Source organism: Thermothelomyces heterothallicus (assembly GCF_042370625.1).
Source record: "Thermothelomyces heterothallicus CBS 202.75 unplaced genomic scaffold P884_scaffold_12, whole genome shotgun sequence".
In the NCBI taxonomy this organism is placed as follows: domain Eukaryota; kingdom Fungi; phylum Ascomycota; class Sordariomycetes; order Sordariales; family Chaetomiaceae; genus Thermothelomyces; species Thermothelomyces heterothallicus.
Window position 1 is genome coordinate 138,203 of NW_027192573.1, and position 25,310 is coordinate 163,512.

At 56.8% G+C, this 25,310-nt stretch overlaps 10 protein-coding genes across 10 annotated transcripts; 5 read left to right on the forward strand and 5 right to left on the reverse strand.

Annotated features, from left to right (window-relative positions):
* Positions 1–1,795: 1,795 nt before the first annotated feature.
* Positions 1,796–3,154, forward strand: P884DRAFT_259817 (glycosyl hydrolase family 61-domain-containing protein). The gene has a single exon (XM_069441385.1). The coding sequence runs from the start codon at positions 1,873–1,875 to the stop codon at positions 2,959–2,961; it is 1,089 nt and encodes a 362-aa protein (XP_069297198.1). The 5' UTR covers positions 1,796–1,872; the 3' UTR covers positions 2,962–3,154.
* Positions 3,155–3,374: 220 nt separating this feature from the next.
* On the reverse strand, positions 3,375–6,024 carry P884DRAFT_277792 (RAD5-like protein; the record flags this gene model as incomplete). Its single annotated transcript, XM_069443118.1, has 6 exons — positions 3,375–4,242; positions 4,295–4,399; positions 4,452–4,724; positions 4,778–5,754; positions 5,813–5,905; positions 5,974–6,024. 6 exons carry the CDS (start codon positions 6,022–6,024, stop codon positions 3,375–3,377), a joined length of 2,367 nt encoding a protein of 788 aa, XP_069297199.1.
* Positions 6,025–6,732: 708 nt separating this feature from the next.
* P884DRAFT_329856 (uncharacterized protein) lies at positions 6,733–7,870 on the forward strand (the record flags this gene model as incomplete). Its single annotated transcript, XM_069445655.1, has 2 exons — positions 6,733–7,271; positions 7,525–7,870. Exons 1-2 carry the CDS (start codon positions 7,036–7,038, stop codon positions 7,868–7,870), a joined length of 582 nt encoding a protein of 193 aa, XP_069297200.1. The 5' UTR covers positions 6,733–7,035.
* A 259-nt stretch (positions 7,871–8,129) lies between these two features.
* Positions 8,130–10,761, reverse strand: P884DRAFT_329857 (uncharacterized protein; the record flags this gene model as incomplete). Its single annotated transcript, XM_069445656.1, has 3 exons — positions 8,130–8,246; positions 8,333–8,731; positions 8,908–10,761. 3 exons carry the CDS (start codon positions 10,759–10,761, stop codon positions 8,130–8,132), a joined length of 2,370 nt encoding a protein of 789 aa, XP_069297201.1.
* Positions 10,762–11,913: 1,152 nt separating this feature from the next.
* Positions 11,914–13,532, reverse strand: P884DRAFT_292260 (uncharacterized protein; the record flags this gene model as incomplete). Its single annotated transcript, XM_069444150.1, has 3 exons — positions 12,347–13,532; positions 12,154–12,220; positions 11,914–11,947 (listed from the first exon to the last, which is right to left on the reverse strand). The coding sequence occupies exons 1-3, from the start codon at positions 13,431–13,433 to the stop codon at positions 11,914–11,916; spliced, it is 1,188 nt and encodes a 395-aa protein (XP_069297202.1). The 5' UTR covers positions 13,434–13,532.
* Positions 13,533–14,956: 1,424 nt separating this feature from the next.
* P884DRAFT_201126 (uncharacterized protein) lies at positions 14,957–15,313 on the reverse strand (the record flags this gene model as incomplete). Its single annotated transcript, XM_069438339.1, has 1 exon — positions 14,957–15,313. The coding sequence occupies one exon, from the start codon at positions 15,311–15,313 to the stop codon at positions 14,957–14,959; it is 357 nt and encodes a 118-aa protein (XP_069297203.1).
* Positions 15,314–16,076: 763 nt separating this feature from the next.
* P884DRAFT_201309 (uncharacterized protein) lies at positions 16,077–16,919 on the reverse strand (the record flags this gene model as incomplete). The annotated part of the gene is made up of 2 exons (XM_069438351.1): positions 16,077–16,553; positions 16,737–16,919. 2 exons carry the CDS (start codon positions 16,917–16,919, stop codon positions 16,077–16,079), a joined length of 660 nt encoding a protein of 219 aa, XP_069297204.1.
* A 562-nt stretch (positions 16,920–17,481) lies between these two features.
* On the forward strand, positions 17,482–18,888 carry P884DRAFT_23215 (uncharacterized protein). The gene is made up of 2 exons (XM_069439844.1): positions 17,482–17,794; positions 17,848–18,888. Exons 1-2 carry the CDS (start codon positions 17,786–17,788, stop codon positions 18,862–18,864), a joined length of 1,026 nt encoding a protein of 341 aa, XP_069297205.1. The 5' UTR covers positions 17,482–17,785; the 3' UTR covers positions 18,865–18,888.
* Positions 18,889–20,411: 1,523 nt separating this feature from the next.
* On the forward strand, positions 20,412–23,464 carry P884DRAFT_285194 (thiamine diphosphate-binding protein). Its single transcript, XM_069443750.1, has 5 exons — positions 20,412–20,880; positions 20,979–21,080; positions 21,139–21,206; positions 21,274–22,965; positions 23,022–23,464. The coding sequence occupies exons 1-5, from the start codon at positions 20,714–20,716 to the stop codon at positions 23,078–23,080; spliced, it is 2,088 nt and encodes a 695-aa protein (XP_069297206.1). The 5' UTR covers positions 20,412–20,713; the 3' UTR covers positions 23,081–23,464.
* Positions 23,465–23,576: 112 nt separating this feature from the next.
* On the forward strand, positions 23,577–25,140 carry P884DRAFT_307761 (uncharacterized protein). Its single transcript, XM_069445141.1, is given in 4 exon segments — positions 23,577–23,919; positions 24,100–24,365; positions 24,403–25,033; positions 25,045–25,140. 3 exon segments carry the CDS (start codon positions 23,756–23,758, stop codon positions 24,729–24,731), a joined length of 759 nt encoding a protein of 252 aa, XP_069297207.1. The 5' UTR covers positions 23,577–23,755; the 3' UTR covers positions 24,732–25,033; positions 25,045–25,140.
* Positions 25,141–25,310: the final 170 nt, after the last annotated feature.

Consider the following 25,310-nt stretch of genomic DNA (forward strand, 5'->3'; position numbering starts at 1 on the left):
AAAAGAACCCGAAAATAGATACCCACGAAGCGACGAACGTGTACTATATAATGTATCAAATATAGCAAACCTGTACGACATACCGATTGGCGAATGGTGAACAGCTGAGTCTGAGCGGCGTAATACTGGTGATCTTGGTGGCTTCTCGGCTATTGGATGGTTCAGATGCATCCCCCAGCCTGGGGTCAGGGACAGAAGGAATAGATTCCTCTCCACTCCTGCCTTCTCTCGTTTGACTTGAACCTGTTGGTAGGAAGATGCGCTGCAGGGCTTGAGAGGAACCAGACAATGTCTGTAACTGGCACAACTATTAAACCGTTACAGTCCTCTTGGAACACGCGTGCGCAGAAGGTTGGGTGGTGGATTGGTCAACATCGATCGGGAAGGGGCCATTGCTGATTGCTCTGACACCTGCGTCGCGGTGCCTAGAACGGCAAATTTACCTCAACCCGCATTCCAAATGACCGACCCGGGATTTTTGGCACTCGGCTGTCTTCAACCCGGACGACCGCAGCAGTGGTAACGGCTTCGCTTCGGAACCCCGGACGACATAACGACCGATTTGTGACACCTTCCATGTCCAGTGCCTCAACCAACTACGGTGATGTCGCACAGCTATACAGCTAAGTTAACTCCCTGTTAGATGTTTCAAAGAACAAGCTCTTCAATAGGCAGACACATGTTGCAGATAACCTCAAGATGTTGACAAGCGCAACGCCACTGATTGGCCCTTTAACTGCCTATTTATCGCAGTTTGGCGCGCGGTGAGGCAGCACCGTATCGGCCAGCCGTCGACTTCTCTGAGCCTTTTGGTGTGACCCATGCAGTTATTCATATCGAACACCTTGGTTTTATTTATTCATTCCCCCCCCCCCCCCCCCCCCCCGCGGGGACCCGCGGGGAGGTGGCCTTCCCAGGCGGCCAAAGGGGAAGGGCTCGCTCGCCGGGTGATGGCGAGCCGCCCTGTCATACGTGAGATGCAAGTGGCGGAGAATTCTCCCTTTCAAACCGCAGCGGCGCAGCTCAACATCCGAATATCACTATTCGGCGGCAGCCGGTGACGCTTCTGGTCTTTTGTGCTCAGCTCATTTTGGTTTAGTTGGGGCGTCCTGGTTGCCGGTTGTTCTGTTGTGTGTTTTCTCAAGTCGCGAGCCTTCCTTTCCTTCTTCCTTACCCGGGGTCTGAGTTGGTTTCCCTTCCATGGCACCGGCCATTTTTAGGGCCTCCTTCGGACTCGTCGATCTTCTCGTACTCAAGTCGAGCTCGGCTCTCCGTTTCGCTCGTTGGGACTCATTTGGCCTCACCAGACTCCACTGGTGTCCCTCAAAGTTTCATCTCATTTAAATGCTGGCCACTCCTTTGACTATCACGGTGGGAATCCTTCCAAAACCCCATTGACTCGTTTCTCTTTCTCTCAGGCGGTAAGAAATAAGTTCTTCCCTGGTGGACGACGCTATATTCGCTTCAATTTCAGAAATCCCTTTCCAAACTGTGTCTTCTCCCCCCATTTCTCTCTGCAAGGACTGGCCTTTGTTGTTGATGATGCATCCCTCCCTTCTTTTCACGCTTGGGCTGGCGAGCGTGCTTGTCCCCCTCTCGTCTGCACACACTACCTTCACGACCCTCTTCGTCAACGATGTCAACCAAGGTGATGGGTCCTGCATTCGCATGGCGAAGAAGGGCAACGTCGCCACCCATCCTCTCGCAGGCGGTCTCGACTCCGAAGACATGGCCTGTGGTACGTTGACAAGTCTTTGACCCCGTTGGGAGTGTTTCATGTATCTAACCACAATATTAGGTCGGGATGGTCAAGAACCCGTGGCATTTACGTGTCCGGCCCCAGCTGGTGCCAAGTTGACTCTCGAGTTTCGCATGTGGGCCGATGCTTCGCAGCCCGGATCGATCGATCCATCCCACCTTGGCGTCATGGCCATCTACCTCAAGAAGGTTTCCGACATGAAATCTGACGCGGCCGCTGGCCCGGGCTGGTTCAAGATTTGGGAACAAGGCTACGACTTGGCGGCCAAGAAGTGGGCCACCGAGAACCTCATCGACAACAACGGCCTCCTGAGCGTCAACCTTCCCTCCGGCTTACCAACCGGCTACTACCTCGCCCGCCAGGAGATCATCACGCTCCAAAACGTTACCAATGACAAGCCAGAGCCCCAGTTCTACGTCGGCTGCGCACAGCTCTACGTCGAGGGCACCTCGGACTCACCCATCCCCTCGGACAAGACGGTCTCCATCCCCGGCCACATCAGCGACCCGGCCGACCCGGGCCTGACCTTCAACGTCTACACGGGCGACGCATCCACCTACAAGCCGCCCGGCCCCGAGGTTTACTTCCCTACCACTACCACCACCACCACTACCTCCTCCTCCTCCTCCTCCGGAAGCAGCGAAAACAAGGGAGCCGGGCGCCAGCAAACCCCCGACGACAAGCAGGCCGACGGCCTCGTTCCAGCCGACTGCCTCGTCAAGAACGCGAACTGGTGCGCCGCTGCCCTGCCGCCGTACACCGACGAGGCCGGCTGTTGGGCCGCCGCCGAGGACTGCAACAAGCAGCTGGATGCGTGCTACACCAGTGCACCCCCCTCGGGCAGCAAGGGGTGCAAGGTCTGGGAGGAGCAGGTGTGCACCGTCGTCTCGCAGAAGTGCGAAGCCGGGGATTTCAACGGCCCCCCGCAGCTCGGGAAGGAGCTCGGCGAGGGGATCGATGAGCCTATTCCGGGGGGAAAGCTGCCCCCGGCGGTCAATGCGGGAGAGAGCGGGAATCATGGCGGAGGTGGTGGTGATGATAATGGTGATGATGATGGTGATGATGATAATGATGAGGCCGGGGCTGGGGCAGCGTCGACTCCGACTTTTGCTGCTCCTGGTGCGGCCAAGACTTCCCAACCAAACTCCGAGAGGGCCCGGCGCCGTGAGGCGCGTTGGCGGCGACTGGCATCTGCTGAGTAGTGGTGCTTGAGGGGGATTCGAGACTGGTGTCTTAGCTGATGATGGACGGCCTGGCCGCCGATCCACTCCATTCTCTAACGAGACACGCCCTGATGTTACTTTACGCTCTGCTTTTCAATCCTTCAACTTCGTTTGCTCTTGTTCTCTACGGCAGTATTCTTAATTTAGAAAGCGGCTGGATCGTCAACTCGATAGCGTGTATTATTAATTATTAAAGCGTGCATTATCAAAGCTCTGCTACGGGAGAAAGAAAAAAAGGGCGATCTTCAGTTCCCGAGCTCACATCTTGCGAATAAACTGTCGGATATTCCCTCAATATCCGGTAGACAGCGAAGCTCCACCACCTAACACATGCGAAATGACATCGGCACCGAGGCTGTCCCCTTTGACTTACGTCGAAAGTGTGCCAGACTTTATGCAAGTAGTTTGAGGATGTCCGCCATCCGCGTCTCCTTGGTCTTCTTCTGCTTGCCCTGCTTTTCCTGGAAAGCCTTGTTGACAAGCTCCCTCTTTTCTGCTTGGATGTCGAGCACTCGCTCTTCGACGGTGCCCTCCATGACAAGCCGCCAGACGGTGGTCGGCCTGGTCTGGCCCAAACGGTGGACGCGGTCGACGGCCTGGTCTTCGATGGCCGGGGCCCACCAACTGTCAGCAAGGACGACAGTGTCCGCCGAGACCAGGTTCAAGCCAACACTGCACACGCTGAGGCTGGCCAGCATGATGCGAGTAGATGGATCGTTGTCGAGAGCACGAATAGCAGCATCTCGCTGAGACGTGTTCATGCTTCCGTCAATGCGGGCATATGTGTACCCTGCCTCATCCAGTTGGCGCTGGATGACGGTCAGGAATGAAGTCCATTGCGAGAAGATGACCACTTTGGAGCCATGGTTCTTCAGGGTGGCCTGCAGAATCTTGAGGAGTGCCTCCGTCTTGGAGCTCTTTGTCTCCGTGTCGAGCCCGGCATCCTCATCGGCCGAGTGCTCGGGTGCTGGCTCGACCAGCTTATCCTCGGCAAGCCCCGCGCGGCACATTGGACATTTGTGCTGGATCTCAATCACTTTGCAGATACAGGCGCGACAGAAGAAGTGCTTGCAGTGAGTAATGACTGGCTCGGTCAGAGGCTCCATGCAAACAGGACATTCTTCTTGACTCTCGATGACGAGCTGAAGTGCTTGCTGCAGGAGGGCACGGTTCTCGTCACTGAGTGGGACAATGTCCTGCTCCTCGAGAAGCTTCATCAAGTCTGTAATACGTTCTTTGCAGAGAGTCCAATGGTTGCACCTGCGTTGGTCAGCGTCTGCGGCCCAAGATTGGAAGGAAGGGGGAAGCTTACGTCTGACGAAGACGGAGAAGCCTTTCAAGGACTCCTTGAAACCTGCCCTTCTGGCCCGCCTTAGACTTTGCTTGATAGTCTTGTAGAGCGCCCTGGGCTTCGGAACTGGGCAGAGTCAGCAAAATCCAAAAAAGCTTGACTTGCCCTTGATACTTACAGCAAAGCCTCGTATTTCTTCCTCTCATCGGCCCAGAAGGTAATGCGATGTATGTACTCCGTCTTGGGTGGGAGCTTAAGGTCGACAAACTTCATGTCCTTTCGCCGGCGGAGGCAGAGATCCTTCATGAGAGACTGCAAAAGGGCTTCGGCGCCGGGGTCGCCATAGGCTAGCGGCCGTGCAATGACGGCGGTAAAAACATCGGACTGTTCGATGCCTCCGGTGATGCGAAGGAACTTGAGGAGAGAGTGAAGATCCTTGATGTTGTTGACGCTGAACGATGTTGGTTAGGCAAAGGTTAAGCCGGGTCTTGTTGCAAGACTTACATAGGAGTTCCCGTTAGAACCCATCTCGACTGTGCGTTGAGCTTGCAGGCCGCCTCCGCCGCCTTCGTCTTAGCGTTACGGATAGTGTGGCCTTCATCTAGGACGACCCGGCGCCAGTTATGCTTAGTCAGGGGACCACCGGCAGCTGCCTCGCTGGTCAGGGTGCCGTAGCTCGTGACGACGACGCCAAAGTCATTCAGCGACTTGGCGGCAGTTTGCCGAGACGAGCCGTGATATATGAGCACATTGGGCAGGTGCTTTTCGTGCACGTGACACTTGATCTGTTGCTCCCAATTGCTCATCACGCCGACCGGCGCAACGATGAGCGTACTCCCTGGTCCACCAGTCATGATCAGACTGATAACCTGAAGAGTTTTCCCGAGGCCCATGTCGTCTGCCAGAATACCACCAGACAGGAGAGCAGGGGGAGACGCAACGGTGAAATTGGTGGCCATGTTAACGTATCGGCCCCTAGCATCGCGCTTCCAAAGCTGAACAGACTCTGCGGAGCTCGGCTGAGGGTAAGCAGGGTTCTCCTTCGCCGTGAGCCAAGCGAGCCCCTGCAGCTGGTACGGCAACAGCTTCGCGCGCACCTGCTCGGGTTGTTCTGCTTGGGGCATCCTTGAGAGTTGGTCTTCGTCCATGGCCAATGTCTGCGCAATGTCCCCTCCTGCACGAAAGTTGACGGCCTGGCTGGCCTGGGCCAATTGTTCCAAAGACGTCTCTTCTTCCTCGTCGCCAAGGAATCCGAAAGTACTTCTGCCGCCCTTCAAACCCATAGCTTTCCGTCGCTGCTCGTTTTCCTTCCGGGTCTGCTTCAGCTGCGTGGCCTTGACAAGCTTGTCCCTCTTCAGACGCTCTTCCAGATTCGCCCGAGCAAAGGGGTTGCTGGGTCCATAGAGGAACATGCGAATAGGGCAGTCATAGAAGCCTTTCTCGCCAGTAAGCACAGCTTCAACGGCAATCTCTTCGCTATCCTGGAGGGTACGTGAGCTGCCGAAACACAGAGGAATGTCTATTAGGCTAAAGGCGTACCATGTACGGGGCCAGCTTCGCAGCCACGGCTCTCGGGATGTGCCCGATCTGCCTCCCCAGCACGTTATCGACCCGGATGGCATTAGAATCGTACTGGCGTTTTCAGCGTCAGCTCACTGAGCGAAGGTTGACAGTCGACAGCTAGACATTGCCACACCCACCTCGTTAAACGGCTCCCTCTTGCAGACCACGACCTCACCCGCCGTAGCCATGCCATCATAGTATCTTACACCCACAATCTTTCCGTCTGCACACGACTTCAGTGCTCAAGGAATCTCTTTCAGCAAAATATCCCTACACATACCAAAGGAGCCGTACAACTCCCGCTCGGGGTCGTCGTCGCGCTGAGTAAGGTCCTGCGTTGAGGGTTCAAGCACGTCGGTAGTGGAGCCACGCCAAACTCCATTTGGCGGCGCCAACGCTATACTAGAGGATGCTTGATCACGGTGTGACGGCGAGGGGTGGCGGGGCGATTTAGCGGGTCGGGTGCTCTGCGCGTCCTCGGTCGCGTCGAGGACATCGCGAGCACGCTTGGTTTGACGCGGCATTGAGAGCCGATGACAATTGAGACGATATTGGGGCGTGGAAAGAACGAGTCGGGGTCAGGTATGATTCAGTAATTTCAATCCGCAGGATACATGCGATGCATGAGATTGGAACGCTGATGGATCCGTTTGCAAGTCGGGGTCGAACGGAGTGGAGAGTTGGATTCCATTGCATTGCCAAAACGGGAAGGGGAAAACGCGAAACAACCGGGTCCTGTTGCGTGCGCACGTGGAAACATAACCCTAACCCTTTTCCAAACCAAAGGTACGGAGTATGGGCAGACGGTATGCGGGGCGTTGGCCATTTCGAGAGCTCCGAGTTGCATACCACCTGCAATGGAACACCACAGGACCCCACACAAGTGAAGAGGCGTGGTGATGAAGTCCCAACGTCGAGGGTGCGCACCAGCGAGGTGCTCCTCACGCTAATGGAAAGCGGTATTGGGCATAAGCAGTTTCCGTGGTGGGACCGTCGAGGTCACAATCCGACCGTGTGTTGCAACTGGGCTTACCTGCTGCACCAAGACCCGGACTTTGGGCAGACGGCAATTTTTCCGCAGCAAATCTTTCGGTTCACAAAGACGCCTTTCTTTTCGGTTTGTCAAAGAAAACTATTCAGGGTAGGCGAACCCAGTACGCTAACGCTGCGCCGCCACCCATCACTACTCCAACGACGTGATGGGGTGGGCCAACTTCGATGCTACTCGGTTTACTGCATCTGACTTTCCCTCCGACTCGAAAGTCGATGGACCCACGCCTCCTGAGCGCAACCCTCTGCTCCGCGAACATTCATCGCTCCTCTTCCACTTGCCCAAGAGCAAGGCTGATGAGCTCAAGAGGCTTGCTACTCCGGCAGCAGAACACGGCCAGACGGTTTCCTGGATCTCGTCCTACGATGTCTTTTCGGCCATCTTGTAGCGCATTCTGAGAAGGCATCGCGCCGCACTCTACAAAGCATCCCCCGACGAGACCCCGCTTCTCCTCGAGGCGGTCAACATGCGACCCCGGACAGGCCCGCCCGTGGCCCCGAGGCAACAGCGTAGCTTGTTCTGGGCCGCATCCTCGGCGAGCTTCCCGGGACCCCTCACCGTCAGCCAAGGTTGCCTCGTCCGAAGAGGACTTTCCCCTATCCGTTTTGGCGAGCAAACTGCGGACCATGACAAACAGCATGAACCAGGCGGCGCTCGACCAGGCCTTGGCCATGCTGGCTCCGGTCCGCGACAAGACCTGTCTATTCACGAGGGTTAACTCGTTCCCGCCCCTGACCTTGGTCATGAACGACTGGCCCTCGGCAGCCGTTCGCGAGGCCGATTTTGGCTTTGCTCGGCCATGTGCTTACAGGTATTTCTTCGATGCGGTGACCGAGGGCCTCGCTCTGGTTTACCCCCCTCACGTGTCTGGAAGCAACAGCAACGACAACAACGACGATGAGGGCTGCGAGTTTGTGGTCACGGTGGAGAACGAGATTGTCGAGGCGGTCCTGCGCGTTCCTGACTTCCAGAAATACTTTTGAGTTTAGGGGCTACGAGAGGTGAAGACATTCTAAAGACATACCAAATGCCTCCTAACAACATGAAGACACCAATCTACATGAAACAAGTGTGATGTGGGTACCAGAAAAGTAATAACGCGGCGAGACTATTCAATCATACCATAGACATTCTGAAGAGTTGTCGTTGCCTCCCAGCCCCTTATTTCTCAGTAACTCCGTTTGATCACAGCTCTGACAGTAGCTTAACCACCCAACACGCCCGCCCATCAGCCCTCCCTTTTTACCACTTTTTGAGGCTCTTGCTGAACGAGCCAAGGCCCAGACCCTCGAGGACACGATTCAGGCCCAGGGTGCCGAGCAGGCCGTCGACAATCCCGCCCAGTCCAAGCCCACCCAGCTATTCGAATCGTTAGCGTCCCACTTTAACTATCCTCCATACGCCCCTTTCAAGGAGAAGGGAAGAGAGGAAAGGGGAAACTTTACCAGTCTGCCGACGAGATTCAGCACGCCGGCGAGAAGCAAGCCGACGGCCGCCAAGATTTGGAAGAGCGGCTCGTTGAGCAGGCCCCAGAGGGGGTTCAGCTCCTTCTTGGCGTGCGGCATGTCCTCGAGCTTGCGCTTGGCATTGTCGATGCACTGCGTCACGTCGCCGGTGAGGTCCTTGAGGACGTCGGCGAGGTGGTACTCCTCGGGCGTGGCCTCGCGCGCGGCCGTCTTGTGCTTGGCGTTGGCCGAGATGCGGCCGTCCGGGTCGAGGCCCTTGATGACGCCCTTGGCCTCGTTGAGGATCCGGCCGCCCTCCTCGATCAGGGGGCGCACCTCCCTGACGAGCGCCTCCTCGTCCCGCTCGTCCTCGGGTGTGCGCTCGGCCCGGTCGATTTTCTGTCGTCGTTGTTAGTGGCAAGACACACACACACACACACACACTCCCCTCTCTCTCTAAGGGGGCCTAGTGAAGGGAGAGGTTTTTTGGGGGGGTGGGGGGGTTAGAAAGGAAACGGGTAAGAGAAAGAGAACATAAAAGAAAGGGAGAGGGAAAGAGAGGGGTAGGAACTGACCTCGGTGATCATCTTGCAGATGGGGCGGATGCTGTCCAGGCACTGCTCGATGCAGACAGACATCTGCACGGCCAGCTTCTTGTCTCTCTCGGCCTGCTCGCGCTTCTCCTTCTCCTCGGGCGACTCCCCAATGTCCTCGAGGAGAGAACAGTGGCCGACGGTGTTGCCCTTGTAGTCGACCACGTCCCCGTCGTCGTCGATCTCCTTGCCGGAGCAGATGCTGAGGTCGCCCGAGGTGAGCTTGCCGATAAGGTTGCCGTCCTCGTCGCAGACGTTGCCCTCGCGGTTGACGCGGCGGCCCGACATGGGGTTCTTCTCGCGCTCCACCTGTTCGGGCTCCCACCGCTCGGCGTGGCCGATGGTGTTGCCGTTCCTGTCGAGGATGTCGCCGTCCTCGTCGACGGCGCGGCCGAAGAGGATCTTGGGATCTCCGCCGGTCAGCCGGCCAACGACTTCGCCGGCCGGCGTGACGACGGTGCCGTCCTTGGCGACGGTGCAGCCCTCCAGCTCGGCGAAGGGCCCCTCCTTCAGGCCCTCGCGCTCGTCCTCGGGCACCAGGTCGGCCTTGCCGAGGACGTCGCCGCTCTCGCTGAGGATGTTGCCCCCCTTGTCGCACATGCGGCCGACCATCCGCTTGACGTCGCCCTCGACGACCCTGCCGAAGATGGCCCCGCTCCCGTCCACCAGGTTGCCCGCCTTGTTGACCCGCTTCCCGGCCAGGACGGACTTGTCCGCCTCGGGCTCGGGCTCGGGCTCCTTCTCGGGCTCGGGCTCCCACCGCTCGGCCTTGCCGATCACGTTGCCGACCTTGTCGAGGACGTCCCCGTCCGGGTCGACGCTCTTGCCCTGCAGGGCCGCCTCGTCTCCCTGGACAAGCCTACCGACGACGTCCCCGCTGGGGACGACGACCATGCCGTCCTTGCCGACGACGGCGTCGGGGAAGCTCTCGAACGGCGCCGGCTCCCTCAGCAGCGCGTCGCGCTCGCTGTCCGGGATCGGCTCGGCCCTGCCGACGACCTTGCCGCTGCTGTTCCAGATGTTGCCCTCCGCGTCCGTCTTGCTGCCCGCCAGGTGCCTGATCTCGCCCTCGACCACCCGGCCGACGATCGTGCCGTCGGGCGACATGACGTTGCCGCCCTTGTTGACCGTGCCGTCCTCGAGGACGCTGAGGTCCGGCTCGGCCTGCTCGTCCCCGCCCGCCTCTTCCGCCGCCGCCACCGCTTCTGCTCCTGCTGCTGCTCCTACTGCTGCTCCTGCTTCCCCTTTTTCTCCCTTGGCTTGTTCTTCGGCGGGCTGGTCGGCGGGCTTATCGGACTCGTCCTGGGTAGTAGCCTGCTGCTCCCCTTGCTCCTTCGACTGAACAGGCTCGGCTTGGAGAGCAGCCAGGTCTTCCCGGGCTCTCTCGAGCAATGTTTCACGAGCGTCATTGGTCGGCTGGTTCTCGGAGGCTCGGTCGAACGCCTGCTTTGCATTCTTGCCGAGGTCGGCGTTTAGGTCCGCCTCAACGGGAGCCTCGACGTCGTCGCCAGCCTGCTCCGTCTCCTCCTCACCCACAGGCTTCGGCTCAACATCCTTTAACTTGATCGGCTCCTCCTCTACCTCTCCCTGGTCTTCGCCAGCTTCCTTCTCCTTGTTGCTGGGTCCGCTGTCTCGGTGAGTGTACTCGCCGCTCTGGGACTCGCCCGCGAAGCTGCCGCCGTTGAACCCCCGATACTCTGGGACTGTCGGCTGGGAGCGCGGGGTCGCGGCAGACTGGCCCTGGGCGCGGTCATGGGCCTGGACCGTGGTGTCCTCGCCCTTTTCCCAGGTCCAGGAGCCGGGCGGTGCCGTCTTCTTTTGGGGAATGCTGCTCATCCTGGGCGTTGGGTGTCCGAGAGGAGGTGTTGGGATACAGAATGACACTAGGGGGGTACTCGGACTAACAAGCCTTCTTGTTGTTGATGATCTCGGTAATTCAGCTGGTGCACTGGTTGTACATGTACAAGCCGACTTTTGGTTCGATACTACAAGACCAGCATTGACAGGATGGCCGCCCCAGATCGCGGAACCAATTTATGCAGAATCCTCTTCCCTATCTCTTCCCCTACCTCATAGAAACTGTACGAGCTGACGCTACAGGAAACCGAGAGCTCGAGTGAAGGATGAGCTCACGCCCCTTCTATTTCGTCATCCAGAGGATCTTTACGTCAGGGGGTACGACGCCGCGACGGAGCGCCGACGGCTTATCGAGTATGCCAGTCACGATCTCGACCAGACAACCGCCTTCTGATCATCGGACCTTGTGCTTGGTTCGCCACGTTGAAGCGGGATGACTTCATGTGCTGCTCCCTTTTCCACAGGACACGCGCCTGTGTGTGTACTTTTTGCTTTTTTTAGCTCCAAAACGGAGGGGACTTGAACGGGCGGAGCTACGGAGGCCGGGGAAAGCAGGCAGAGCATGATGCGCCAACAAGCGAGGGAGAGCAAGAACCAAAGTTTTTCCAACTCGAGGCGGACGCACTCCCGTCTTAGCGTTTTGGAGGGGAGATCTTCTCCGTTTTCTCGACAACTCGCCCAACGGTTATTGCCATGTGTCAGGTAGGCAGTCCCCCACTATGACGTCGAACCGGCCCAGACCTCTTTGAATCCCCCGAGTCCCCTACGCCATCCCCATGCGCAATCAATGGCTTGACTGTTGCTCCTAGGCGTTGACTGACGCTTGAGCAAAACCTGCTTTTTGGCCCGGCTAGCCTCCCAAGTGTTGGGTCCCTCCACCGCCACACGAGCCGCGAACAGTGGTTAACCATTTGGGTTGGTTACGACAAGTCGGTTCGAATTCGGCAGCGGCAACACCTTGGGTGGGGGGAGGCCGCCAAGGCAACCGGGAAGAAAGGTTGGGGTGTGGGGGAAATGGGTCGGTTGGCAAACGGTCCAATTAGCAGAATGGAAACCGCGGCCGGGAGGCCTATTACCAATTAGGGGTTTTACCACAGTAGTCTAACTAAGCCTTGCCTAAAGTAACTATCGCTACGGTTTTCCCTTGCCATCGTCGTAGGCACGTCTAAAGACCCGCTTAGAGGGTAGTTAATAGACGAAAAACCATCTACCACCACCGTTACCACCCTCCTTGACATGCCTAACCAACGTCTACGAAATTTTTTTCGGAACCTTTAGTTAGTCCTCGACGCGGCCGAGCAGAAAGCAATTATGTAATCCGTACATACGTTACAAGCCTAATCACGCCAAATCCTTGACTCGAGTACCTACCTCAGCTTCAAACTAACATAGCTCCCTACCTGTCCTGGGAACGCGTCACCCAAATGTCCGCGACACCCTGTCAAAAAATTATATATATGTATATATAAATAAATAAAAACGCGCGCATTTTTATCGAGCTTCCGTCATAGCCTCTCTCACTCACGCTACGGCTACGAGGAGATGTGTGGTGTGGCCTGCTGACCGTTGAAGACGGTCGGGATCCGGATCGTCAGCTGGATTCCCTCCGTTGTCGACTTGACATCCAAGAAGATATCGGACGGGCTCTCGTTGGGGTTCTCCTTCTTCCAACCCTCTGCGTTCCGCCTCCTCTCCTCCTCGGTGCGTCTCGGTCGAGGCTGGCCGTCACCAGTGGCCGTCTGAGACTGCGACTCGGCCCGCTCCTCCCCCTCGTCCTGCGCCTCCTCACACAGGTGCTGGTGCTGGTGCTGGTGAGGCGACGGTGAGAATAGAGGCGGTGGCGGCGGCGGTGGTGTCGGAGGCGGTGACCAGTGCCGCTGGTCCTCGCTCAGGGAAACCGGCTGCTCCTCCTCCCCTGATGGTCGTGGGTTCTTACTCCGGGCCGTCCGGGCGCGCTCCCGAACCTCCTTCTCCTCCTTTTCCCTGCGATGGAGCGGGTTGTTGTTGTCGTGGAACCTGCCGACGACCTTCCCGCTCGGGTCGAGAATGTCGCCAGCGTGATCGACCATGAGGGAGCCCGTAGCGCGCCCCATGATGTCGGAGAGGCTCCGTGCGGCCGCGGTGGGCGGCGGTCGAGCCCTGGGCCACTCGACGCCGGCGACGTATCCCAGGAGCTCGCCGTCGTCTCCAAGGATGTCGCCTTGGGCGTTGGCTACCCTTCGGCCTACCATCGAGGGCAGGTCGCCGGCGGCATGTGCCAGAACCTGTCCTGTCTTCTCGTCTACGACGTCGCCATCTTCGTCTACCGATTTCCCGACGAGAAGGGCGCCGTCGAAGGGCGGGATATCCGGGCGGTCCGCGGGGGGGATCTGGATGCCAGGTGAGACTGGCGTGATGCTGTCTGTGCTTGGGATGGGGCCAACGTAGGCAGAGCTTTCCGGCTGCGCCGGATCGTCCTCCTCTTTCTGGGTGTCGGCTTGGGCAGAGGCGTCTCTCCTGCTGCCCAGGTTCTCTGCCTCCATGTCGATATTCTCGCCGTCCTCGTCCTCGTTGCCGTTATTTTTGTTTGGATCGTTGTTATCGTCGGCTGTTTCTGAGTGTCTGGGCGACAACTCAGAACAGCGGCTCTCTGGTTGCTGTTTAGATGCCATGAGTGCTGGACCGGATGGCTATTCTCACAGAAGCTTCCTGGGGTGTCCGGCTTCCACTCTACCAGGGCTGGCCAAGTTCAATGCCCAACTTGATTCGCCTTTTTTTCTTTTCCTTTATTTTTCTCTCTTCTGCTGTAATGAGAGCACTCCAACGAAAATTGGATCACACTGGGAGCCCTGGAAGTTGTCGTTCTTGGTTACGCCCGGTGAACTGAGCCGCCCTGATATCAGGGACGCGGAAGGATCTGAAACTAAAGATAGCGCTCGAGCTTTGGAGCCACTTGCTCATGTAGATCCAAGCTTGTTCTCGCCATATCCTGTTCCTGGTGTGTGCGCGTGGCCGAAGGCGCATGATGTCATCTAGCATCAGACGTGAAAAAAAAAAGGGGCGGGATTGATCTGGCTGATGCAGGGCATTTTTAATCGAAACAGTAAGTGGTCTTTCGAAGAAGCGGGATGACATCACCAGCCTGGCATAAGTCGAAAACCGCTCGCTTTGAAAGTCTGTCTCGAATGGGAAACAACAACGGCCTGACAATGTTCGAACATGTGTGCACGGGTTATTAAGCATGTTGACATTGGCGTGATCTTAGGGCCTTGATCAAACCAGGTCAATCTTCTGCTTTGCAAAGTGAAACAAGGGCGTTGATCTAAAAATGGTGCTTTATACCTCTGTGATTCTCCGCAAGTCTTCCGTCCTTTAAGGTGAACTATTAAACCCACATCTCTATGTAGTAGCTTAATGTCCTTTCGCCGGATATACCTTATCAAAGCCGTTTCCTCCCTTGTTGCACCTGCTCGCATACAATAATGATAAAAAAGAACGCGAATTTCTTTCTGTTCCTCTTTTCCTAGTGTCGAAAAGGGTTCCGATACAGAAGGTGCGCGCATGATGGGCTCTTTTGGGCTGAAAGGCGGACTTTTAGGTACTTCAGTTCCTAACAAATTAGCTCCTAACCCATCACAGAACCGCACAAAAACTCCCGAGAGCAAAACAACAAGGCCAGCTCCTCCATTGAGAGAAAGAATAAAATAACAAGGCGAAACAACGGCGCATTGATAGGGCGTGCCGCGAGCTGCTGAGTGTTTCCTGCTCACGTTTCTCTACATAGTCCTTTAGTCAAGGGAAGTGACGCGACGGGACGGGATGTTGGACCCTAGGAAACTCCCGGAGAGGAAAAGGAGGGATTGTGAGAAAAAATAGTTGGAAAAGACGAGACTCTGTTGGATTGACGCTTCTTGGTCGAGGCTGAGAGAAGGGTGGGTACTGCGCATACTGCATCAAAGTGTGAAAGGGTCCTTCTCACTCTGCGCAGCATCCAACGCCCAAAACGAAAAACAATACAGAAAGTGCAGGAGCAAAAAGAAGAGGGAGGGAAAAAAGAGGGAGGGAAAGAGAGGGGGAAGAGTAAATGTAAAGAGACTCGGGGGAAGGAACCCAGGAGCATTGGGTGGAAAAGGGGGAGAAAGGGGAAAAGGGGTATCTGGAGGAAAGAAAGTAAGAACGAGGAAAACAATGAGACTTACAATAGTGCAAGCTCAAGATCGCCATGAATCTTGGCCTTGAGCGTGATTTCGACGTCGAGGTTGAGGTCCAACCGGAGCCTGAGGGTGTCGCTCTTGCCGCCGTCCTGCTTTTGGACGGCGTTGCCCGCGACGTTTCCGAGTGCGCCCGTCGCCGAGTTGACGAGGCCGCCTGCTGTGTTCTGGACATTGTCGAGAGCGAGGTTGTCGAGGGGGTCCTGACCGGCTGTCGCTCGCTGGTTGCGCTTCTTCCGGGGATGCGGCTGGGGCTGGTAGTCCTCAGACTCGCCATCCGACTCGTATGCCTGCTGCCCCCGCGCAGGCTTCTTCTCCCCCGAGCCGCTTCGGGACGACATTATTGAAGGGAGTATGTGGCGGTGTGGGTGCGTGTGCGTGTAAGTGTGTGTCGAGAGAGAGTTGAGGGAGGGAGTGAGTAGGTAGGTGAGTGGCTCGCGCAAGGGAAGAACGGCTAAGCTTAGGCAAGGGAGAAGACGAAAAGGATATGAGGTAACGCTAAGGGTCTCGGCAAATCCAGGCAATTCTCAAATGCTTTTGTAAGACTTGGGGCTTCCGGTGGGATCTCTCTCACAAGCGTCCCGGGCACCCCCTTCGAGATGGGAGGTTGTATTATAAAATGCCCAAGATGCCGGGTACGTCGAGGCGTTCCTTCTCCCTCGCCCCCCGACCCCATACCCCTAACGATGAAGTCATCGGACGACTCGAGCGAAGACCTGCGCCCCCGGGACTCGATCGAGCCCTTCGTTCAATGGCCGCGAGGCGTCGCCCACCACTCTGCGTTCCTAGCGGCCGGGTTCCAACCCCGAAGATTGGACGTTGGCCAGCGGGCCCCTAGGGTAGTTGCATAATAAGCGCGCATTTACAAGTTGTGTCGTTGTCGTAGGCACCGGCCTGCATTTTCGGGTTCCACCTCTTACACAAAACGTCCCGCATCTACTTGCGAATGCATACACTAGCCAAAGCAGGAAAACAAGATAATGCCAAAAGAGGAAGACCGACAATAAGCCAAGAGAATCGCCATTCATGAGCAAGCCCACACCAACAACGTCACATGCACACCACGCTCGTCATGGCTCGACTCTGGTCACCAATGTTTGCTCGCTATCCATTCGCGCCCTTGACGTACCGGCTCTCCATGCCCAGCTGGAGTCGCCTCCTGAGCATGATGGGAACCCACTTCCGGGGACGGCTTGGTCGCTCCGTTTCCGACTCCGTTTTGCTGCTGCCGCCCTTGAAGCCCCGACCTTGGCTAAAGAAGCCATCCCCGTCCCAGGCGGCCGCCCACTTTCTGTCGTCCAGCTGGACAGCCACAAACCTGAGCGCGTCGCCCTCCAGGGTCAACCACTGCTCGTCTTGACTCCAGAACCACGGCCCGACCTTGTGCCCGCCCAACGTGTCCTGCCGGCCGCCGTGCCGCACTACCCTGCTGTCCTTGTCCACGAAGATCCAGTTGAGCATGGGCGGGTCGTCGGCAATGGTGCTGACCAGCCCGAGCGGTTTCTCCTCCGACGGATACGTGAAGTAGTATCCCGTGAACTTGTGTCCTGGCATTGGAAATCCGGGGTGGTCAATCCACAACTGCAGGACCGTTAGCAATGCGGTGTTGGCTATGGCCAGGCGCGGTTCCTTCCAGAAGGGTCCTTTTCCCGCCCTTTTTTTTTAACCAGACCACTACAAGTGGCGCGGGTATTGTGCAGTGTAGGAAAGTGCAACTGACTGTGGACGCCCAGGCGGCTAAGCAGCTAACAAGAAAGGGCTCACCTTGCCATCTCTCAGAACACACCAGCACTCGATCGGGCCCCGACCATCCAGTGACATTGTGGCCGTCAGGTGGAATTTGGCCTTCTCCTTTGCCGCCGCGTTCTGCTTCTTCTGCGCGCTCAGGGCTTCACAGACCCCGATCGTTGTTGGGATGCCCGCGAGCACCAGGAGGCCGATCGGCATGATGGCGTTTTTTTTTTTGTTGGGGGAGGGAGAGGGGGAGGGGAGCGGCTAGTTTACCCACGGAATGCGGTCGACGGTGGTTGTTTGGGCTGCGGAAATGCCTTGCTGCCTCGTCCTTCGATTTGCTTGGGATCTCACACTCTTCCCAACGGATGAAATGAGCTCTTGCCAACGCCAAATGCGGTTGACTGATTACTCTAGATAGCTAAAGCACTCGCATGCATACTGACCCAACATTCTTCCCGGGCTTTTGCCACCATTCAGCTGGCTTCTTGAATGTCCATCCTAGTTGTGTGCAATACTTGCAGTAGTGTTGACCCCGTCAGGTTAACTGCGCCGCTGGTTGAACGACCCTGGACCCGCTCCTGCGTCCGTACACGATGTCATTCCCTCTGCCACTTTCCTCTTTGGGCTGGCTGGGGATCTCGATCCGATCCCCCAAAAGCTTGTTTCCACTTCCTCAGTTTTTGATTCGCTCACACAACTTTGATTACGCGCGTTGCACACTGTACGTCATACTCGCAGGGTGGCCACAGGACCCCTATCGCCGCACCCCCTCCGCTGCTTCTGACTGCCTCCGTTACGGCATGGGAAACCATGCAAACGGCGTGGCTTGCCCACCACCCCTATGGCGTCACCCGCATAGCCGGCGCGCTATGGCAGGGACGAGATGCCCGACCAAAAACATGTTTTTGGTCATCTCGGCTTGATGATGCAGGGTCCTCGAGCAAGCCTTCGTGGTTGGGGCTGAAGCCGCTTGTCTCGTATAAACCCGACCTCCCCTAACTAAAGCCCTGCTTCAACCCCTCCCTCGCCCAGATCCTGAAAAGGAAAAAATTGGGACAGCTCGACAAAAGTTCGCAACCATGGCATCGGTAGGAACTTCTTCTTATGCCATGCAGAGATGTAAGCCTAACGATATCCACAGCCTCAGAAAGCGCAAAACGAACAGCTTCCTAAGGAGGGAGAGGGACAAACGCCCGAGCAGTCCCACCAGGCTGAGCAGCCGCAACATGGCGCTGTCGCCGAAGAAAACAACGGCGAGAACCACGAAGGCAACGGAGAGAACAACTACGGAGAGGACGACTACGACGAAGAAGACCCCGAGGGTGAGAACCAGGCGGTCCTAGATGACGATTACCAGCTAGACGACGAGCAGGACCAAGATAAAGGCGAGGACGAAGAGGAAGGGGAGGAGCAGGGGCTGGACGAAGAGGAAGGGGAGGAGCAGGGGGAGGACGATGAAGGAGGAGGAGAAGAAGAAGAAGAAGATGTCGAACCACAACCGCAACAGGAAAAAGAAAGCGACGCGAACAGCCAGGCCCCCTCACAGCCTCCCATGCCCAAGGACGACGAGAAGGCGCCGCGGCCCGGGTGGATGCAGAAGCAAAAGAAGCCAAAGCATAACAAGGATCAGCAGCTGGAGCGCCCCCGTCGCCGCCGCCACCGCAGGAACCGCTACACGGATGATGAAGACGAAGAATACGATCATAATGAAGGCTATGATCAGCAGTTTCCATTGCGGCAGCGGCAGCAGCAGCAGCAGCAGCAGCAGCAGCAGCAAATGCAGCAGCAGGGAGATGACGGCGCTAAGAACCCGCTCAGGCTGCGGCTGGATCTCAACTTGGAGGTTGAGATAGAGCTCAAGGCACACATCCATGGTGACCTGACGCTGGCCTTGCTGTACGTACCCTTCTCTTTCTTTTATTTGTGCCCTTCTTGTCCGACTTCTTCGCTTGGCCTGCATCTTCTCGACCCTTCTTTCTACTTCTTGATTCCTCACATCCTCCCTACCTACTTTCTTCTACCACATCTACTTGCTAGCGCAAGTTTGTGGCTCGCCTGCCCTAGACAGCAATCACTGGCGCATCGAGTCCGTTTCGTTCCTCTTCCAACAGAAACAAATTTTCTAAGCAGAGGCTCACACCGTCGTCGACGGATATAGCAACTAGAGAGCTTCTTCTCCTAGGAATGGCTGAGCTAACCACGGCATTCATTTTACTCTTATGCTGCCGTGCAGGGATGGCAGGTAATCAGTGCTTCCGCACTCTGACTCTCCTTGCGAAACGGTACCAATATCGAGCCTTGGCGACGCCTGCGAGCGATACCGAGTCCTTCTGTGTTTACAATGAGCCGAATGGGTTATCATAGCTTGGTACCTCCGTAGGCGGCAGATCTTGGTGGTTCGGTTCGTTTCCACATCGCAACGAGTTACAAAAAAAGGTGGGGGGGGGAGGGGGAGGTCATACCAAGGCTGGTGGATTCGGGAATTCTTCCCCTTTGTTTTTTACAAGGTCTGGCATAATGGTTTCCTGTCGCAGCGGTCATTGTGGAGTTTTTCTCTGTTGTGTCACATCCTTTTAGAATGTTGGGATAATGTTTGCTGATCAGTTGTTGGCATAATTACTGATTGTATGTACATGTTTGATCTGTCCTGGACTTACCGCAAAGTGTCTGCTAGAGCAAGCGATCCAACTTTTTTTGTTTTGGTCCATCGTCATGACAGCTGTTAGGACTTGGAAAAAGAATTTGAATATTGATCCCTTGAAATCGGATAAAGACGCTTATGTTTCGAATGTAATCATACCTGTGTACATGTTGCCCCATCACGTTGTGATCGAGTGACTCACAAACCCAAGCGTTTCCCAATAATAGACGACCGATGACTGTACGCAGTACCTTCCGTACCTCCGTGCACGTCGGCCTGTGGATCTCGTCCGATCTCCAAATCCACTCCGCGCTGCCGGGTTAAGACCCGCAAGTGGATTTTGGGGCCTGGCCTGCGGGAAGGTTGTACCCGCTCGGTAGCCCGCAATCGGAGCAGGTTCGAGGCCAGGACCCATTCTTGCCGCCACGCTGAGCAGCCGCGTTCATATGCTCCGTTCAAGCTGTTCCGGCAATGTCTCATTCGATTCCGCTAATAAAAGGACAAGACGCAGCAGGCTCACTAAGCCACGCATTACTCTGTACGGATCCACCCACTAATGTTGCATTTATTGCCTGCATGCTTGCCGCGATTGATCGCAGCTGGGAAGTACAGGATGCACACTGTCGCCAGTGTTTTGCTCCGTAACCACCTTGCTGCCATACAAGCACCACCTTCAAGCCATCAGGTCGGGTTGGTACTTTAGACAGTCAACTAGTTCGTGCTGTGCAATTCGACCAAGTCGCCTTGAACCCCACATCAACCGGGAATGTTTGGCCACTTGTTGATCTTGGATGCAGAAAATGTTTGTTTGTCGGCATTTGCTTGAATGGGCCGCACTTGGACGGAGTGTGAAGTACTTCGGGACCATCACCAAGCGGAGATTATCCGGACCGAGGTTTAACACTTCCAGCCCGGTCATCTTGGGTGTGTTGTATTTCACACAGATCGGGCAAAACTTTCGAGTAGGACTGCCAGTAGCAGGTAACTACGACGGAAGCGTGGTAGCCAACTGATCGCCGCCTTGGTCCGACATCGCCACCACAGATCATGGTACGATCCGTGCGTACCTAGTAAGCTTGCCTTACCCCACAATCAAGCGCCGAATTTTGAGCCCTCGACTCATACCCCGGGGGGGTGGTGGTGTTGTGGTTTCGCCTAAAGTCCAAGTCTTTAATCCACACCTGTCACCAAACTCTCGGGCGTGGAGCCATTGACTCTTCGCCTTCTTAATGAAGGACTCCGTCGTGGGTGCACGTTCCTCAGTAACAGCTTGAACTGTTACTACTTCTCTCTCTCTCTCTCTCCTTTCCCGTCTTTCTAGCTGCATTGGCTCAATTTCTTTCCTCCCCTCCTTCCCCGTTTCACCATGCTCAGGCAGACCTCGCGCGCCCTCCAAGGGCTCGCCGAATCTCGGCCTAGCCAACATCGAGCACTTACCACAGCCCAACGAGCCACCGCCCTGACAGCACGGCGCAACAGCCCTGCCAATGTGAGGAATCAATCGACTACGGCTGCCACAAAGCCAACTACAAGGTGCGTTGACCACCCCTATTCGAGGTGCTCGCGCTCTTCGTGGGTGACTCACCGCCCTGGACTGAACCTCAATTGACTAACCTGGGTTGTTCAATTAGCGAGGCACGGCCGAGACCCAGCCCGTCATTCAACACTGCAGCGAAAGACCGAAGCCATGTTCAGCCCCTCGTCAACCCGCGGAAGAATGATATGGACGAGTCGTACGTTTGGTCCCCTGGGCACACCGTCGCGTATGTGACTAACACCGGCATTGAACAGGTTCATTGGGAAGACTGGCGGCGAAATTTTCCATGAGATGATGCTCAGGCATGGCGTTAAGCATATCTGTGCGTTCCCGGCCTCCTCCCACCCCCCGCGTTCTCTTTGAACCCCGGTTAACACATGCTGCTGCAGTCGGCTATCCTGGCGGTGCTATCCTTCCCGTATTTGACGCCATTTACAACTCGCCCCATTTCGACTTCATCCTTCCGAGGCACGAACAAGGTGCTGGCCACATGGCCGAGGGCTATGCTCGCGCTTCTGGCAAGCCTGGTGTTGTGCTGGTGACATCAGGGCCCGGCGCGACTAACGTGATTACCCCGATGGCCGACGCCCTTGCTGATGGTACGCCGATGGTCGTTTTCACCGGCCAGGTGGTTACCTCGGCCATTGGAAGCGATGCCTTCCAGGAGGCGGACGTGGTCGGCATCTCGCGGGCGTGCACCAAGTGGAACGTCATGGTCAAGAGCGTTGCCGAACTACCCCGAAGAATCAACGAAGCCTTTGAGATTGCTACCAGCGGCAGGCCTGGCCCGGTTCTTGTCGATCTTCCCAAGGATATCACGGCTGGTGTCCTCAGGAGAGCTATTCCCACCGAGTCTGCCATCCCGGCGATGCCCAGCGCCGCCTCTCGCGCCGCCCTCGAGCTCACCCAGAAGCAGCTCAACAAATCGATCCGCCGTGTCGCCGAGCTCATCAACATCGCGAAGAAACCCGTCATATATGCCGGACATGGAGTCATCTGCTCAGAGAACGGTCCGGAACTGCTCAAGGCCTTGGCGGACAAGGCTTCCCTTCCAGTCACCACCACTCTCCACGGCCTTGGTGCTTTCGACGAGCTGGATGAGAAGTCGCTGCACATGCTAGGCATGCACGGCTCTGCATACGCCAACATGGCGATGCAAGAAGCCGATCTGATCATTGCTCTCGGTGCCCGTTTTGATGATCGCGTCACCCTCAGCGTGTCCAAGTTCGCTCCGGCGGCTCGGGCTGCGGCCAAGGAAGGCCGCGGAGGCATCATCCACTTCGAGATCCTGCCCAAGAATATTAACAAGGTTGTGCAGGCCACCGAGGCCATCGAGGGCGATATCAGCCCCAACCTTAGGCTGCTCCTGCCGCACGTTGAACCCAAGACGATGGCCGACCGTAAAGAGTGGTTTGACCAGATCAATGCGTGGAAGCAGAAGTGGCCCCTTTCTGACTATGAGCGAGCGGAGCGCTCTGGCTTGATCAAGCCCCAGTCCCTGATTGAGGAACTGAGCAATCTGACGGCCGATCGGAAGCACAACACGTATATTTCCACTGGTGTCGGTCAACATCAGATGTGGGTTGCTCAGCACTTCCGCTGGCGCCATCCCCGGTCCATGATCACATCGGGCGGTCTCGGCACGATGGGCTACGGCCTGCCCGCTGCGATCGGTGCCAAGGTGGCCAAGCCTGATGCACTTGTTATTGACGTCGACGGTGATGCCTCGTTTGCCATGACCCTAACTGAGCTGGCCACTGCTGCCCAGTTCAACATCGGTGTCAAGGTTATCGTTCTGAACAACGAGGAGCAGGGCATGGTCACGCAATGGCAGAACCTTTTCTACGAGGACCGGTATTCGCATACCCACCAGAAGAACCCCGACTTCATGAAGCTGGCGGATGCCATGGGTGTGCAACATAGGCGCTTGGTCAAGCCCGAGGAAACCGTGGATGCCCTCAAGTGGCTGATTAACAGCGATGGGCCGGCTTTGCTCGAAGTGGTAACGGATAAGAAGGTGCCGGTGCTCCCCATGGTTCCTGCTGGGTCTGCTCTGCACGAGTTCATCACCTGGGATAGTGGTACGTATCCCTTGAGCTTGCCCCTCGTGGATGACACTAACTGACATGCCCAATAGAGAAGGATAAGCAGAGGAGAGCGCGGATGCGGGAGCGCACCGGTGGCCTCCATGGTTAATCACCACCATCCTTTGAGTTCAAACCGTCTTATTTCCCTTTAATTTGCCAGCTCGACACTTTTTGCTTCTTGTGTTTGCGGAACGGATCGGAAAAATCTGGTCACTGGCATTTGAGCCATTTAGGAAAGTACATTATGGGTTAGCAAAAGTTGGTCGCGTCCATTGTAGGATTTGTTTTCGCTGCGAGGAGCCTGGGGTTGGTCAGAGGGCTCTTTTCCATCTCCCGCCGTGTAGGCGGGCGGGCTGTACATATTGGACGAATGGATACCATGTTTGAGCGTTGGAGACATTCTAGTCGCTCCTTGGTCGCCTACTAACTTGAAGTCTGCCGGTCAGTATTTGGTTGCTCACCGAAATGCAAAGATAGCAGACGCCGCCATGCCACTTCGCTATTGCGCCCGTCTTGGGGCCTCTCGACTTTGTGTTACCGACGGATGGTCTCGGCGCTGGTCCGCTCGTAGTGTTAAGGCGCTCTGTCGGGCAGATCGTCCGCGCTGTCGGCGAATCGCCGTGCAGATTACGAAGAGCTCACCGGCAGGCAAACATGACTCACACGAGAACGAACATCACCCAGGCCACCTTCACTCAATGGCAGCATAGGCCCTGTGGGGGTAAGGGAGATAGCAGTTGATCCAAACAAGCAAGTAGCAGCGAGAATCGAAGAAGACTCGCCGATGGGGAAGACCACGACGGAAGGGCCCGTCTCCACGGCCAGGCTTCTCGCGATCCTGTCCTCGCTCATACTGAGCATCTTTCTCTTCGCCATCGACATGACGATCGTCTCCAACGCCATCCCTCGCGTCACGTCCATCTTCCGCAGCCTCAGCCACGTCACTTGGTACGGAAGCGCCTTCTTCCTCACCGCCGCGCCCTTCCAGTCGGCATGGGGCAAGGTGTTCCGCTACTTTGACCTCAAACTCGCCTTCCTCTGCGCCATCCTTGTCTTCTTCGAACTGGGCAACCTGGTCGCAGGCGTCGCGCGGAACAGCTCGATGCTGATCGCCGACCGCGCCATCAGCGGCATGGGCGGCGCCGGCATCACCACCGGCTCCTTCACCATCATCGCCCTGGTGGCGCCCCCGGGGCGGGCTCCGGCGTGCATGGCCACCTTGGGCGGGACGTTCGGCTGCGCCAGCGTCCTGGGGCCGTTGCTCGGCGGCGTGTTTACCGAGAAGGTCTCGTGGCGGTGGTGCTTCTTTATCAACTTGCCGCTCGGCGCCGCTGCCTCCGGGCTGTTCGCGGTGGTCTTTCACGACGCCGGCTGCGGCGGCGGCGCCTCGAGATGTGCCGCTTGGCGAGAAGCTGCTGCAGCTGGCCACAGTGGGTATCGCTGTGATCATGGGGGCGTCGGCCTGTTTCTTGATTGCCATGCAGCTGGGAAGCGAGGCGGCCGTCTGGTCGCGGCCGGCGACGATCGGCCTCCTTGTGGCTTTCAGCGTGCTTGCTGCCGTTTTCATCTTGGTTGAGTGGTTCCAAAAAGAAAGAGCCATGGTGCAGTTCCGCATTTTAAGCCTGTGGTGCATCCTCGGTGCTACCGCTATACTTTCAAGCTGTCGCCGGCGTTTCCGCGGCAGTCAGCGGGTACCGCGCCATCCCGCTCATCCTCGGGGTGTCGGTCCTGACCATCGTATCCAACACGTCCATGCCTAGGGTCCACTGGACCGTGTGGCTCATCAGTGGCCCGCTTATCATGACTGCCGGCGTTGCCTGCCTGTATACGCTCGACATTGAGACGCCTCTCTCCAAAGTGCTTGGGTTCCAGCTGATAACAGGTTCCGGGATTGGCCTCGTTCTACAGGTACCAATGGCGGCGAACCAAAAAGCTTGCCGGCTCCTTTCCCGATGTTGCCGTTGTTACCGGCGCCACTCTTTTCTTCGAGGCGGCCGCAGCCCTGCTTTTCGCGGGGGCAGTTGAAGCAACCTTCGTTAACGGTCTGGTGCGATGCCTGGAAGTACTACGTAGGTAGAGGCACCATGGATTCCTGCGCATGAAGTCATCGAGGCTGGAGCAACCGGATTCCGACACCAGTTCGGATCAGATTCGGCAACCATCTTGACCTGTTACATGGAGGGTTTCCGTAAAACCATTGTTGTTGAGCTTGCCTGCTCAGGAATCACCTCTCTCGCCGCGTTCTCTGTTGTTTTCGGTGTCTGAGGAGGTCATTGGAAGACGAAGGACCAAAAAGGTGGGAGGGGATCATGAAGTGCTTTGGTTTGGAACTTCTTGCA

What these genes read in the sequence shown, in the direction of transcription:
- P884DRAFT_259817 (XM_069441385.1), top strand. Translation starts at nt 1,873, where the DNA reads ATGTGGGCCGATGCTTCGCAGCCCGGATCGATCGATCCATCCCACCTT.
- P884DRAFT_285194 (XM_069443750.1), top strand. Translation starts at nt 20,714, where the DNA reads ATGCTCAGGCAGACCTCGCGCGCCCTCCAAGGGCTCGCCGAATCTCGG. An exon ending in AAGAATGATATGGACGAGTC is followed by an intron (nt 21,081 to 21,138) that starts GTACGTTTGGTC and finishes GGCATTGAACAG; the next exon opens with GTTCATTGGGAAGACTGGCG. An exon ending in GCATGGCGTTAAGCATATCT is followed by an intron (nt 21,207 to 21,273) that starts GTGCGTTCCCGG and finishes ATGCTGCTGCAG; the next exon opens with TCGGCTATCCTGGCGGTGCT.
- P884DRAFT_307761 (XM_069445141.1), top strand. Translation starts at nt 23,756, where the DNA reads ATGGGGAAGACCACGACGGAAGGGCCCGTCTCCACGGCCAGGCTTCTC. An exon ending in AGCCTCAGCCACGTCACTTG is followed by an intron (nt 23,920 to 24,099) that starts GTACGGAAGCGC and finishes CCGCGCCATCAG; the next exon opens with CGGCATGGGCGGCGCCGGCA. An exon ending in CGGCGGCGGCGCCTCGAGAT is followed by an intron (nt 24,366 to 24,402) that starts GTGCCGCTTGGC and finishes AGCTGGCCACAG; the next exon opens with TGGGTATCGCTGTGATCATG.